The sequence below is a fragment of the Taudactylus pleione genome, unplaced genomic scaffold, assembly GCF_031769625.1.
Source record: "Taudactylus pleione unplaced genomic scaffold, aTauple2 ptg001125l, whole genome shotgun sequence".
Taxonomy (NCBI): domain Eukaryota; kingdom Metazoa; phylum Chordata; class Amphibia; order Anura; family Myobatrachidae; genus Taudactylus; species Taudactylus pleione.
Genome location: NW_028285526.1, coordinates 604,621 through 618,716, shown reverse-complemented (window position 1 = coordinate 618,716; position 14,096 = coordinate 604,621). Strand labels below are relative to the sequence as shown.

At 44.9% G+C, this 14,096-nt stretch overlaps 1 protein-coding gene across 3 annotated transcripts in view; it reads left to right on the top strand.

Annotated features, from left to right (window-relative positions):
- CHM (CHM Rab escort protein) overlaps positions 1 to 14,096 on the top strand; it is a 115,383-nt gene that overhangs the window by 84,594 nt on the left and 16,693 nt on the right. For 2 of the 3 annotated variants that reach the window (XM_088461923.1, XM_088461922.1), the window contains exons 13-14: positions 7,681 to 7,776; positions 12,481 to 12,570. In XM_088461923.1, the coding sequence (XP_088318049.1) occupies positions 7,681 to 7,776; positions 12,481 to 12,570 (186 nt within the window). The remainder of the gene's footprint in view (positions 1 to 7,680; positions 7,777 to 12,480; positions 12,571 to 14,096) is intronic. The other variant, XM_088461924.1, reaches the window with a different exon arrangement.

The following is a 14,096-nucleotide window of genomic DNA, read 5'->3' as shown; positions in this document are numbered from 1 at the left end:
ACTGAGGTAACATTGCAGCATTACATAAGTGTCAGATGTTACTATGGTATACTGAGGTAACATTACAGCATTACATAAGTGTCAGATGTTACTATGGTATACTGAGGTACAATTACAGTATTACATAAGTGTCAGATGTTACTATGGTATACTGAGGTAACATTACAGCATTACATAAGTGTCAGATGTTACTATGATATACTGAGGTAACATTACAGCATTACATAAGTGTCAGATGTTACTATGGTATACTGAGGTAACATTACAGCATTATATAAGTGTCAGATGTTACTATGGTATACTGAAGTAACATTACAGCATTACATAAGTGTCAGATGTTGCTATGGTATACTGAAGTAACATTACAGCATTACATAAGTGTCAGATGTTACTATGGTATACTGAGGTAACATTACAGCATTACATAAGTGTCAGATGTTACTATGGTATACTGATGTAACATTACAGCATTACATAAGTATCAGATGTTACTATGGTATACTGAGGTAGCATGACATAAGTGTCAGATGTTGCTATGGTATACTGAAGTAACATTACAGCATTACATAAGTGTCAGATGTTACTATGGTATACTGAGGTAACATTACAGCATTACATAAGTGTCAGATGTTACTATGGTATACTGATGTAACATTACAGCATTACATAAGTGTCAGATGTTACTATGGTATACTGAGGTAACATTACAGCATTACATAAGTGTCAGATGTTACTATGGTATACTGAGGTGACATTACAGCATTACATAAGTGTCAGATGTTACTATGGTATACTGAGGTAACATTACAGCATTACATAAGTGTCAGATGTTACTATGGTATACTGAGGTGACATTACAGCATTACATAAGTGTCAGATGTTACTATGGTATACTGAGGTAACATTACAGCATTACATAAGTGTCAGATGTTACTATGGTATACTGATGTAACATTACAGCATTACATAAGTGTCAGATGTTACTATGGTATACTGAGGTAACATTACAGCATTACATAAGTGTCAGATGTTACTATGGTATACTGAGGTGACATTACAGCATTACATAAGTGTCAGATGTTACTATGGTATACTGAGGTAACATTACAGCATTACATAAGTGTCAGATGTTACTATGGTATACTGAGGTGACATTACAGCATTACATAAGTGTCAGATGTTACTATGGTATACTGAGGTAACATTACAGCATTACATAAGTGTCAGATGTTACTATGGTATACTGAGGTAACATTGCAGCATTACATAAGTGTCAGATGTTACTATGGTATACTGAGGTAACATTACAGCATTACATAAGTGTCAGATGTTACTATGGTATACTGAGGTACAATTACAGTAGTACATAAGTGTCAGATGTTACTATGGTATACTGAGGTAACATTACAGCATTACATAAGTGTCAGATGTTACTATGATATACTGAGGTAACATTACAGCATTACATAAGTGTCAGATGTTACTATGGTATACTGAGGTAACATTACAGCATTATATAAGTGTCAGATGTTACTATGGTATACTGAAGTAACATTACAGCATTACATAAGTGTCAGATGTTGCTATGGTATACTGAAGTAACATTACAGCATTACATAAGTGTCAGATGTTACTATGGTATACTGAGGTAACATTACAGCATTACATAAGTGTCAGATGTTACTATGGTATACTGATGTAACATTACAGCATTACATAAGTATCAGATGTTACTATGGTATACTGAGGTAGCATGACATAAGTGTCAGATGTTGCTATGGTATACTGAAGTAACATTACAGCATTACATAAGTGTCAGATGTTACTATGGTATACTGAGGTAACATTACAGCATTACATAAGTGTCAGATGTTACTATGGTATACTGATGTAACATTACAGCATTACATAAGTGTCAGATGTTACTATGGTATACTGAGGTAACATTACAGCATTACATAAGTGTCAGATGTTACTATGGTATACTGAGGTGACATTACAGCATTACATAAGTGTCAGATGTTACTATGGTATACTGAGGTAACATTACAGCATTACATAAGTGTCAGATGTTACTATGGTATACTGAGGTGACATTACAGCATTACATAAGTGTCAGATGTTACTATGGTATACTGAGGTAACATTACAGCATTACATAAGTGTCAGATGTTACTATGGTATACTGAGGTAACATTACAGCATTACATAAGTGTCAGATGTTACTATGGTATACTGAGGTAACATTACAGCATTACATAAGTGTCAGATGTTACTATGGTATACTGAGGTAACATTACAGCATGACACAAGTGTCAGATGTTACTATGGTATACTGAGGTAACATTACAGCATTACATAAGTGTCAGATGTTACTATGGTATACTGAGGTAACATTACAGCATTACATAAGTGTCAGATGTTACTATGGTATACTGAGGTAACATTACAGCATTACATAAGTGTCAGAGGCTTTTTTTGACAATTACATTAAGTTTATGCAGAGAGTGAATATTTGCAGTGTTGACCCTTCTTTTTCAAGACCTCTGCAATTCGCCCTGGCAGCTGTCACTCACCTTCTGGGCCACATACTGACTGATGGCCGCCCATTCTTACCTAATCAATGCTTGGAGTTTGTCATAATTTGTGGGTTTTTGTTTGTACAGCCGCCTCTTGAGGATTGACCACAAGTTCTCAATGGGATTAAGGTCTGGGAAGTTTCCTGGCCATGGACCTAAAATGTTGATGTTTTGTTCCCCGAGCCACTTAGCTATCACTTTTACCTTATGGCAAGGTGCTCCATCAAGCTGGAAAAGGCATTGCTCATCACCAAACTGTTCTTGGATGGTTGGGAGAAGTTGCTCTTGGAGGATGTTTTGGTACCATTCTTTATTCATGGCTGTGTTCTTAGGCAAAATTGTGAGTGATCCCACTCCCTTGGCTGAGAAGCAACCCCACACATGAATGGTCTCAGGATGTTCTTAAGGTGCCCACACACATACCGACTTTTCATCCAATTTGGCCAATTTCGATGAATCGTGACGACAGATCATGTAAAAAATGGCCAAATCGTGAGTTTCTACACTTGATCACGATGCCGATGCGCGTCCCCGCTCGTCGTACATTGCATCTTCAGATCTGACGTGCTGTAGGGCAGATTAGCCAATCTGGGATACAATGCATTGGCTGCAAGATAGATCTTTAGTCAGATTGGACATTTTTAACTCCAAATCGTGACCACGACTGCCGGGGAGCTGCCTGGGGAGAGTTCAGGGAGAGTTCAGGGGAAATCGTGTACATTGGCTGATTGGGAGCAAGTCGGTATGTGTGTGGGCACCTTAAGAAATGATAACCTGTCCAGGCCCTAAGATCTCATTAGAGTCATGTTTCTTTTCACACCCACTTGCTAAAAATAAAATATGGATTCTGCTTCAGCTAAACATATGTTGCCCTCATTGTAACTATTGTATTTCTATCATAAGGCGACAGCCAATGGGTATCGTCGTTTTGTAGCAAAGGCCTGGAAATCCCCTATAACAGCCTTCGCCTTGGTCACCTTGTCCTTGTTAGGCACTGTACACCACAAAGACTTGTTTAGTTAAAGGCGCACATCCACTTGCAGACTTCAAAACGACTGCACGATTGCAACATTGTAATTGTGCTGTAGTTTCACAGTCTGTGCTGTGAATACACGGAACGTTCAGTGCAGGCTCATCAATCATCCACTACCATGCTCAACCTAACGTTATCGTCAGCTTGTACATCATTTTCAGGCGATGATCGATGTCGGAAACGACCAGCAGGAGCGCGCATCGCTGGTCGTTTCCGACATAAAAGTGCACGATTACTGAGCGATTGCACGATTAGTATTATCGCTATGTGGAATTGTGCCTTTAGGACATTTTGGTTTGTATGGAAAGTAACAGTCACCAGGAACTTGCCAGTAATCACCATACCGCACAAAGCCTGGAGGGGACGGATGTGTGTCTACTTCCTGTTCCAAAGAAGTTTTAATTAATGAGTCATTTCATGGAAAGACCTAACGAGCACAAATAGAGCCATTTATGAAGCCCTCAGACAGACATTCTCTGACAGATGTGTCCTTATACACTGTTGCCGCAGTTGTGCCAAACAGCCCTTCTCGGGGCGCCAGGTCCCGTGCGGCTCGGCTTACGCTGAGCATCTTTATTGCGTCTTAGTCGCAAGTGGCTGCAATAAAGCGTTCACGAGGCTGCACTGATTAATATGCAGCATTTGTACATCTGTGCGCAACGGAGTCTGAATCTGTATACAAAGTGCCGCGATGCAGCGGCCGCGACTTTTCCTCACGCCAAATTCCAGCCCCAAACACAAATATCTTACATCCTCTCATGTCCCGCCCCCCAATTCCGGTCATAACCGAAACTTAAGAATTAAAGTTGCTTTTTTTTTTTTAAAGTCAAAGTTTTAAACGTGTGGAACAAATATTTTATTTTGGGGGGATATAATTTTGCACACATTTTGTTTTACATGGGGTGGTCAGATTACACCTGTATAATCAGGAGAAGAAGCCGTCATACGTGTGACACATGGCCGCGGTCGCTATAGACAGTCCTGCGCACACAAGGTCTGATTCAGAACCGCTTGCGAGCGCATTGCGCTCGCAAGTGGGTTGATGGTGGCCCAGTGAGCACATGCGTGCGCAGGCCCCGTAGCGAGTGAGAAATCACTCGCTCCGGGGCTCGCAACAAAATGGGGCGAGCTGTCGATCAACATCGACAGCTGCGGGGAGGGGGGGTGGCTGAACAAATGGGGGCGTTCCCGAAGGAATACCTGCCGTTTGTGGGCGGTCTTACTGACATCACTCGTGATGTCAGTAGTGGACTTCCGGCTCTATTAGTGCAGGACGTCCACTTGGAATTGCGTGTGCTGAGACCCGACCACAAGGGTCTTCTCGCAATGCCGATGGTCGCGATAATCGCAACCATCGCCAGGCTGCTCGCACAAGCTGTGGGTGGTCACCCACAGCTGTGCGAGCGGCCTGGAGGCCGGAATTTTAAAACAAAGGGATGCCCTGATTCAGAGCGCGCGCACGCAAATAGCGTGCGCCTCTGAATCAGGCCCATAGTCTTTCCTAGTCAATAAGACAAAGACAAAGAAATAAGTTTACTGTATTTTAAAAAAAACATGTTAATATCTGTTTAAGTGTTATTTACAAACGAGTCGCCCCCACTGCCTATGTCGGATGCAGCGGAGCGATTGTTTTCTTTTGCACGTGCGTCTGTGTTGCCGCTGCATATTTATCCAGGTAGCGTGCGCACAGACTCGGAGCTGCAATTGAGGCGTGCAGGAAGTGCACGGTCTCAAAATTGTGTTGAAAATGTACAGGGAGATGTCGGCGCACGCACGGCGATGGTCCGTATTCTAGGCATGTTATGAGAGTGCTGCAGGTGCGTCGATGAAAACGTTTGCGTGCAGAGATGGTGAGCTGCTCACATAGGAGGCCGCACGCGGCCGGAGAGACTGCCCGTGCCATGGGGCTAATGCAAGCTTCAATGGTGCGAACGGCGGTGGCATTTCAAGACGCACTAAACGGTATTTCCGCGTTTATGAACCCTGCACCTTCTGATGCACAACTGTATTCCAGGGAAGGGCTTCATAGCAGCATTTGCACAACCCCACAGGCGGGCGACCGCCAATAGACGCACATACGGGCGCCACTGCGTTTGTCTCTGAATCGTCCCCACAATGTGGCCTTGGCAGGTGGTGAGGGCACCGTCAGCCCTTAAAGGTTTGGCTGCAGTACCCGCACAGCCATGCGATGCCCAATAACCACGTCCGTGCGCGCGTGACGGGCGGGCATGGAAATATATTTTACCTTAACATTCATCATTTAACATTTTTGGGGTTAGTTTGGACAGTAGAAATTGATATTGCGCTCCCTGTCTTCGTCGCCACTCAGACCATCCCTCACGGGGCCCGCAGCCCCCTCCTCGCCATCCTCTGTTTTCACAAAGAATTCATCCGAGAGCGTATCCTCTGTCCCATCCGCAATCCGCGTCCCATAAATCCCCGCTCGTTGTTTTTTTTACTTCATTAGCAACAAATGAGATCTGACTGAGCGATTTCCCCTTCAAACAATTGCTTAAGATAAATATACAAATACATCTTTGCTTTTGATCACAGCGCAGAAATGACAGTCAGATAATCGGTATCGCCAGCTGACTGGAACCAAACTCCTTCACTTGCCCTAAAATTCTCCACCATAATGATGGAATCATGTAGCGCGCCTCATCTCTCTTCCTCCCAGGAGAATTACCTGCAGACAAATGCTGGCAAGCGCTGTAACTAATGCCGCGCCACCTAAGTAAATCAGCTAAAATCAGAACGTACAGTGATGAGCTTTTACGAGTCCGTCACATCCTAAACGAGAATAGAAAGGCTTATATTGAAATTAAATGACGGGAGCTTTGATGATTTTATAACCGACTGAAGCAAAAATCTATAAAACCTATTTTAAATCAATTAGTCTACCTTAATGTTTCCTTTTTAACGAGGTGATTCTCATCTGTTAAGGAATTTGATTAAAAGATACACATGTGAATAAGCTTTGGCGGGGCCCGTAAAGTACAGCCGTAAAACCTGGGATGACATTATTTATTTAAGTGTCCGTCACAATGCAAATAGTGCAACGTGCTCGGAGGAGGCAGCCATTGTCCCCAGCCCTCAAGGCAGCGCAGCCTTCAGTTATCAGCGTCGATGCTCGCTGTGAACGCGGTTTATCGGTTAGAAATGCATCTTTGAAAGGTTGGTTAGTTGGCAGAGGAGAGGTAAAATATCCGCACGTTGTCCCCACAGAATAGCTCCTTTTTATTGTTATTTTTGGGGACTTAAAAATTCTATTGTTCTCGATGCTTGGAAGCGAATAAAGGGGGCTGCTCTTGTGAGACCCCCATTGGACGGCCTGCCCCGCACCGCGTGTCACTGGATGGGATAATTGTCAGGTTACAGAATACACAGGCCCGACTGTCTGAGGATACGATCAGATTACCACACCAAACCAGATGAGACTAATTATTATTAAACATGAAAAGGAGATTGTACCTTGTTAGGACTTTGATCTCCCACGATAAAGAAAAAATTCAGTTCATTAAAAGTTTATGGAAGTTGTATAGCAAAGTCTTTGCCGGCATAAAGTGTCCTTTGATTACCCAGTGGCCGTCAGAACGTCCCTTTGTAGAAGTGAACTGATGTTTGCATTTGTTGTGTGTCGCTTCAGATAATTACACGTGATAGGGTTACATCGCTGCGAGCCTCATTCCTTTCAGTATTGTTACCTCCCGTCGCTTAATGAGGAATCACATTAAGGATTATAGGAAAGCAACACCTAGAAAATAGAACTTTAATTATATTTATAATTTCTCGGCTTTTCATGTCCTGAGTTAGTGTTGTACATTATTTGCATATTATATTCTGCACATGAGACTTGGACAACCTGTCGCTTGTCCATTTATCTGTTATATCGACCACAGGCCGTTCCGTATACAGGTGTTACGCGTCGTTCCATTTTTATGTCTACCAGTCAGTGCAATGTGGAATCATGACGTATCTCCCTGATATAATTGTTCTACTACATAGGTTTTCTGCATGATAAACTTATTGCCGTTGGTAATATGACCTGTTGTCATGTTCCGATTACAGATCTAGTCCATCTCACGTGTTCCTCGGTGAAGACAACGGCCAGAGAGGACCTAGAACCGGTAATACGGAAGCTGTTCACACTAGATGCTGGGGAAGGTGAGAAGCAATGTGGTTACAGTACAGGGTTTGTGCTTTAATATAAGAGGGGATAAATATTGAACCAGGCAGCAGTGGCCTCAAACTTATGCTCCCAAGCTGCAAGTAAACACGAGAATGGAGGATCCGGGAGCCTGTTAGTCCTGCGTCATATATGTATTATCGCTCTAATTCCCCCGTAACCCCCCCCCCCCCCCTTTCCCTTCCCAGGGCACTGCAACTTGCAAGCTACACTTATTGGAGGGCAAGTTAGTTGCGTCTATCTATGTAGCTTCTGTGTAGCCACAGCTTACCATAGCAGAATTTATTTGTATACGTATCCCTTACCCAGAAACACATAATCTAATGCTGCATCCCTTACGTATAACCACACCCACTAATACTTCATCCTTTACTTATAACCACACTCACTAATGCTACCTGCCTTACCCATAACTACACCCACTAATACCCACTAATACTGCCTACCTTACCCATAACCACACCCACTAATACTGCATGTCTTACCTATAACCACACCCACTAATGCTACCTGCCTTACCCATAACCACACCCACTAATACTGCCTACCTTACCCATAACCACACCCACTAATACTGCATGCCTTACCCATAACCACACCCACTAATACTGCCTGCCTTACCCATAACAACACCCACTAATACTGCATGCCTTACCTATAATCACACCTACTAATACTGCCTGTCTTACCTATAACCACACCCACTAATACTGCGTGCCTTACCCATAACCACACCCACTAATACTGCCTGTCTTACCCATAACACCCACTAATACTGCATGTCTTACCTATAACCACACCTACTAATACTGCCTGCCTTATCCATAACAACACCCACTAATACTGCATGCCTTACCCGTAACCACACCCACTAATACTGCCTGTCTTACCTATAACCACACCCACTAATACTGCCTGCCTTACCTATAACAGCACCCACTAATACTGCCTGCCTTACCCATAACCACACCCACTAATAATGCCTGCCTTAACCATAACCACACCCACTAATACTGCCTGCCTTACCCATAACCACACCCACTAATACGGCATGACTTACCCATAACCACACCCACTAATACTGCCTGCCTTACCCATAACCACACCCACTAATACTGCCTGCCTTACCCATAACCACACCCACTAATACTGCCTGCCTTACCCATAACCACACCCACTAATACTGCCTGCCTTACCCATAACCACACCCACTAATACTGCCTGCCTTACCCATAACCACACCCACTAATACTGCCTGCCTTACCCATAACCACACCCACTAATACTGCCTGCCTTACCCATAACCACACCCACTAATACTGCCTGCCTTACCCATAACCACACCCACTAATACTGCCTGCCTTACCCATAACCACACCCACTAATACTGCATGTCTTACCCATAACCACACCCACTAATACTGCATGTCTTACCCATAACCACACCCACTAATACTGCCTGCCTTACCCATAACCACACCCACTAATACTGCCTGCCTTACCCATAACCACACCCACTAATACTGCCTGCCTTACTCATAACCGCACCCACTAATACTGCATGCTTTACCCATAACCACATTCACTAATACTGCATGCCTTACCCATAACCACACCCACTAATACTGCCTGCCTTACCCATAACCACACCCACTAATACTGCATGCCTTACCCATAACCACACCCACTAATAATGCCTGCCTTAACCATAACCACACCCCCTAATACTGCCTGCCTTACCCATAACCACACCCACTAATACTGCCTGCCTTACCCATAACCACACCCACTAATACTGCATGTCTTACCTATAACCACACCTACTATTAACCACACCCACTAATACTGCATGCTTTACCCATAACCACACCCACTAATACTGCATGCTTTACCCATAACCACACCCACTAATACTGCCTGCCTTACCCATAACCACACCCACTAATACTGCATGTCTTACCCATAACCACACCCACTAATGCTGCCTGCCTTACCCATAACCACACCCACTAATACTGCCTGCCTTACCCATAACCACACCCACTAATGCTGCCTGCCTTACCCATAACCACACCTACTTATGCATGCCTTACCTATACTCACACTCACTAGCACTGCATCCCTTATTCATAACCACGCCCACTAAAATGCATGTCTCACCCATAACCACACCCACTAATGCATGTTTTGCCTATAGCCACACCCACTAATACTGCCTGTCTTACCATAACCACACCCACTAATGTTACATACCTTACCTATACTCACACTCACTAATACTGCCTGTCTTACCATAACCACACCCACTAATGCATGTCTTACCTATAACCACACCCACTAATGAATGTCTTATTCATAACCACACCCATTAATGCACAAATTCTGCATCCCTTAACTAGAACCACATCCAGTAATGCTGCATAGTTTATACAGAACTACTAATGCTGCATCACTTCACTATAACCACACCTTCTAATGCTGCATCACTTCACTATAACCACACCCTCTAATGCTGCATCACTTCACTATAACCACACCCTCTAATGCTGCATCACTTCACTATAACCACACCCTCTAATGCTGCATCACTTCACTATAACCACACCCTCTAATGCTGCATCACTTCACTATAACCACACCCTCTAATGCTGCATCACTTCACTATAACCACACCCTCTAATGCTGCATCACTTCACTATAACCACACCCTCTAATGCTGCATCACTTCACTATAACCACACCCTCTAATGCTGCATCACTTCACTATAACCACACCCTCTAATGCTGCATCACTTCACTATAACCACACCCTCTAATGCTGCATCACTTCACTATAACCACACCCTCTAATGCTGCATCACTTCACTATAACCACACCCTCTAATGCTGCATCACTTCACTATAACCACACCCTCTAATGCTGCATCACTTCACTATAACCACACCCTCTAATGCTGCATCACTTCACTATAACCACACCCTCTAATGCTGCATCAGTCACCCATGATCACACCCATTAATACTGCATCCCTTATTTATAACCAAGCCCACTAATGCATGTATTACCTATAACCACACCCACTGATGCCGCACTCCTTGCTGTAAACCACACCCACTGATGCCACACTCATTGTTTGTAAACCACACCCACCGATGCCACACTCCTTGTTGTAAACCACACCCACTGATGCCGCACTCCCTGATGTAAGCCACACCCACTGATGCAATGTAAACCACACCCACTGATGCCACACTCCTTGTTGTAAACCACACCCACTGATGCCACACTCCTTGCTGTAAACCACACCCACCGATGCCGCACTCCTTGCTGTAAACCACACCCACTGATGCCGCACTCCTGGTTGTAAACCACACCCACTGATGCCGCGCTCCAGGTTGTAAACCACAGCCACTGATGCCACGCTCCAGGTTGTAAACCACACCCACTGATGCCGCACTCCAGGTTGTAAACCACACCCACTGAGGCCGCACTCCAGGTTGTAAACCACACCCACTGAGGCCGCACTCCTTGTTGTAAACCACACCCACTGATGCCGCACTCCTTGTTGTAAACCACACCCACTGATGCCGAACTCCAGCTTGTAAACCACACCCACTGATGCCACACTCCAGGTTGTAAACCACACCCACTGATGCCACACTCCAGGTTGTAAACCACACCCACTGATGCCGCACTCCAGGTTGTAAACCACACCCACTGATGCCGCACTCCAGGTTGTAAACCACACCCACTGATGCCGCACTCCAGCTTGTAAACTACACCCACTGATGCCCTTTAAATTAGCTCAAATTGCTGTGTCATAGATTAGTAGCCATTATGGGGGTGACGGTGAGCAGGGCACAACCGCTCCCCATAATTTCCCATTTTATTCAGTGTTTTCCTATTTACGTTGTGTATCTTCTCATTGTGTTTCCATGGCATAATTGTATTTGTGTGGTACAGCGACCAAGCAGCGAAGCTGGGTGATGCCTCTGCAGTTATGTGGGTAATGAGGCCCAGGGCGTCACGTGGCGCTGTTAGGGCAGCTGTGACCGCAGAGAGCCCGGGCAGCCATGACGTATTGCTCGCAGAGCCCTCGGTCTCCTCTATATGTAATAAGTAGCGCCCTCGGGTGCTCCCCGGCACACAGCTACCTTCTCTGACACCCGGCCCTTAGATCCTCAGGACGAGGAGGTAGTGGTCGTATTTTAATTAAAGTGTCAGAACAAATACTGTTGTAGTTACAGAGAATGAATGGGCAGATAGTGAGCAGCGGCCCATGGCAGGTCAGAGGGACAAAGTCACCCGCGTGCCAGCAGCACATTCATCTCTCCGCTAAGTGACACACACATGCCTTCTCCAGCCGCATGAACTTTGCAGATTTTTGTGAACAGCATTTTGCATTTTGTCAAGAGACCATTTGTTCACAGGCTGTTGGACTTAATTAGCATTTTAAACGATTCCTTAACCTTAGCAAATACATGATAAAAGGTTTGCTAACGACGCTCCTGTTACAGCTATGACGACTTATTGGTCATGTAGATTTCTTCTCCGGTCTTAGTCAGATCTTCGCACAATTTAAGCAGAAATTCCCCTCAAAGCGACATTTCTCCCCCGTGTTTCTGTTTCAGGATGAGCAGTAAAGTAAAATACTGGTGTGTTTTTTTTTATTTCATTTTAGTGAGTTTTTCTGTGCACAGAATCCAAGGAAATACATCGTGTTATTGTGCTCCGTCCGGCAGCGGGGAAGGCAGTGAGCGCAACATACACGGTATAGAAAATCAGTGCTGCTATAAGAGCATTGGGCCCCGCTTATTTCTAGGGGTACCAGGGCAGTATGAATAGGGGTACCAGGGAAGTATGAATAGGGGTGCCAGGGCAGTATGAATAGGGATACCAGGGCAGTATGAATAAGGGTAGGGCAGTATGAATAGGGGTACCAGGGCAGTATGAATAGGGATACCAGGACAGTATGAATAGGGATACCAGGGCAGTATGAATACGGGTACCAGGGCAGTATGAATACGGGTACCAGGGCAGTATGAATAGGGATACCAGGGCAGTATGAATAGGGGTACCAGGGCAGTATGAATAGAGGTACCAGGGCAGTACGAATAGGGGTACCAGGGCAGTACGAATAGGGATACCAGGGCAGTATGAATAGGGGTACCAGGGCAGTACGAATAGGGATACCAGCGCAGTATGAATAGGGATACCAGGGAAGAATGAATGGGGATACCAGGGCAGTATGAATAGGGGTACCAGGGCAGTATGAATAGGGGTACCAGGGCAGTATGAGTAGGGATACCAGGGCAGTATGAGTAGGGATACCAGGGCAGTATGAGTAGGGATACCAGGGCAGTATGAGTAGGGGTACCAGGGCAGTATGAGTAGGGATACCAGGGCAGTATGAATAGGGGTACCAGGGCAGTATGAATAGGGATACCAGGGCAGTATGAATAGGGATACCAGGGCAGTATGAATAGGGGTACCAGGGCAGTACGAATAGGGGTACCAGGGAAGTACGAATAGGGGTACCAGGGCAGTATGAATAAGGATACCAGGGCAGTATGAATAGGGGTACCAGGGCAGTATGAATAGGGATACCAGGGCAGTATGAATGGGGATACCAGGGCAGTATGAATAGGGGTACCAGGGCAGTACGAATAGGGGTACCAGGGAAGTACGAATAGGGATACCAGGGAGTATGAATGGGGATACCAGGGCAGTATGAATAGGGATACCAGGGCAGTATGAATAGGGGATACCAGGGCAGTATGAATACGGATAGCACGACAGTATGAATAAGGATACCAGGGCAGTATGAATAGGGGTAACAGGGCAGTATGAATAGGGATAGCACGACAGTATGAATAGGGATAGCACGACAGTATGAATAAGGATGCCAGGGCAGTATGAATAAGGATACCAGGGCAGTATGAATAGGGATACCAGGGCAGTATGAATAGGGATAGCACGACAGTATGAATGGGGATAGCATGACAGTATGAATAGGGATACCAGGGCAGTATGAATGGGGATACCATGGCAGTATGAATGGGGATACCAGGGCAGTATGAATGGGGATACCAGGGCAGTATGAATAGGGATACCAGGGCAGTATGAATAGAGGTACCAGGGCAGTATGAATAGGGGTACCAGGGCAGTATGAATAGCGGTACCAGGGCAGTATGAATAGGGGTACCAGGGCAGTATAAGTAGGGATACCAGGGCAGTATGAGTAGGGGTACCAGGGCAGTATGAGTAGGGGTACCAGGGCAGTATGAGTAGGGGTAC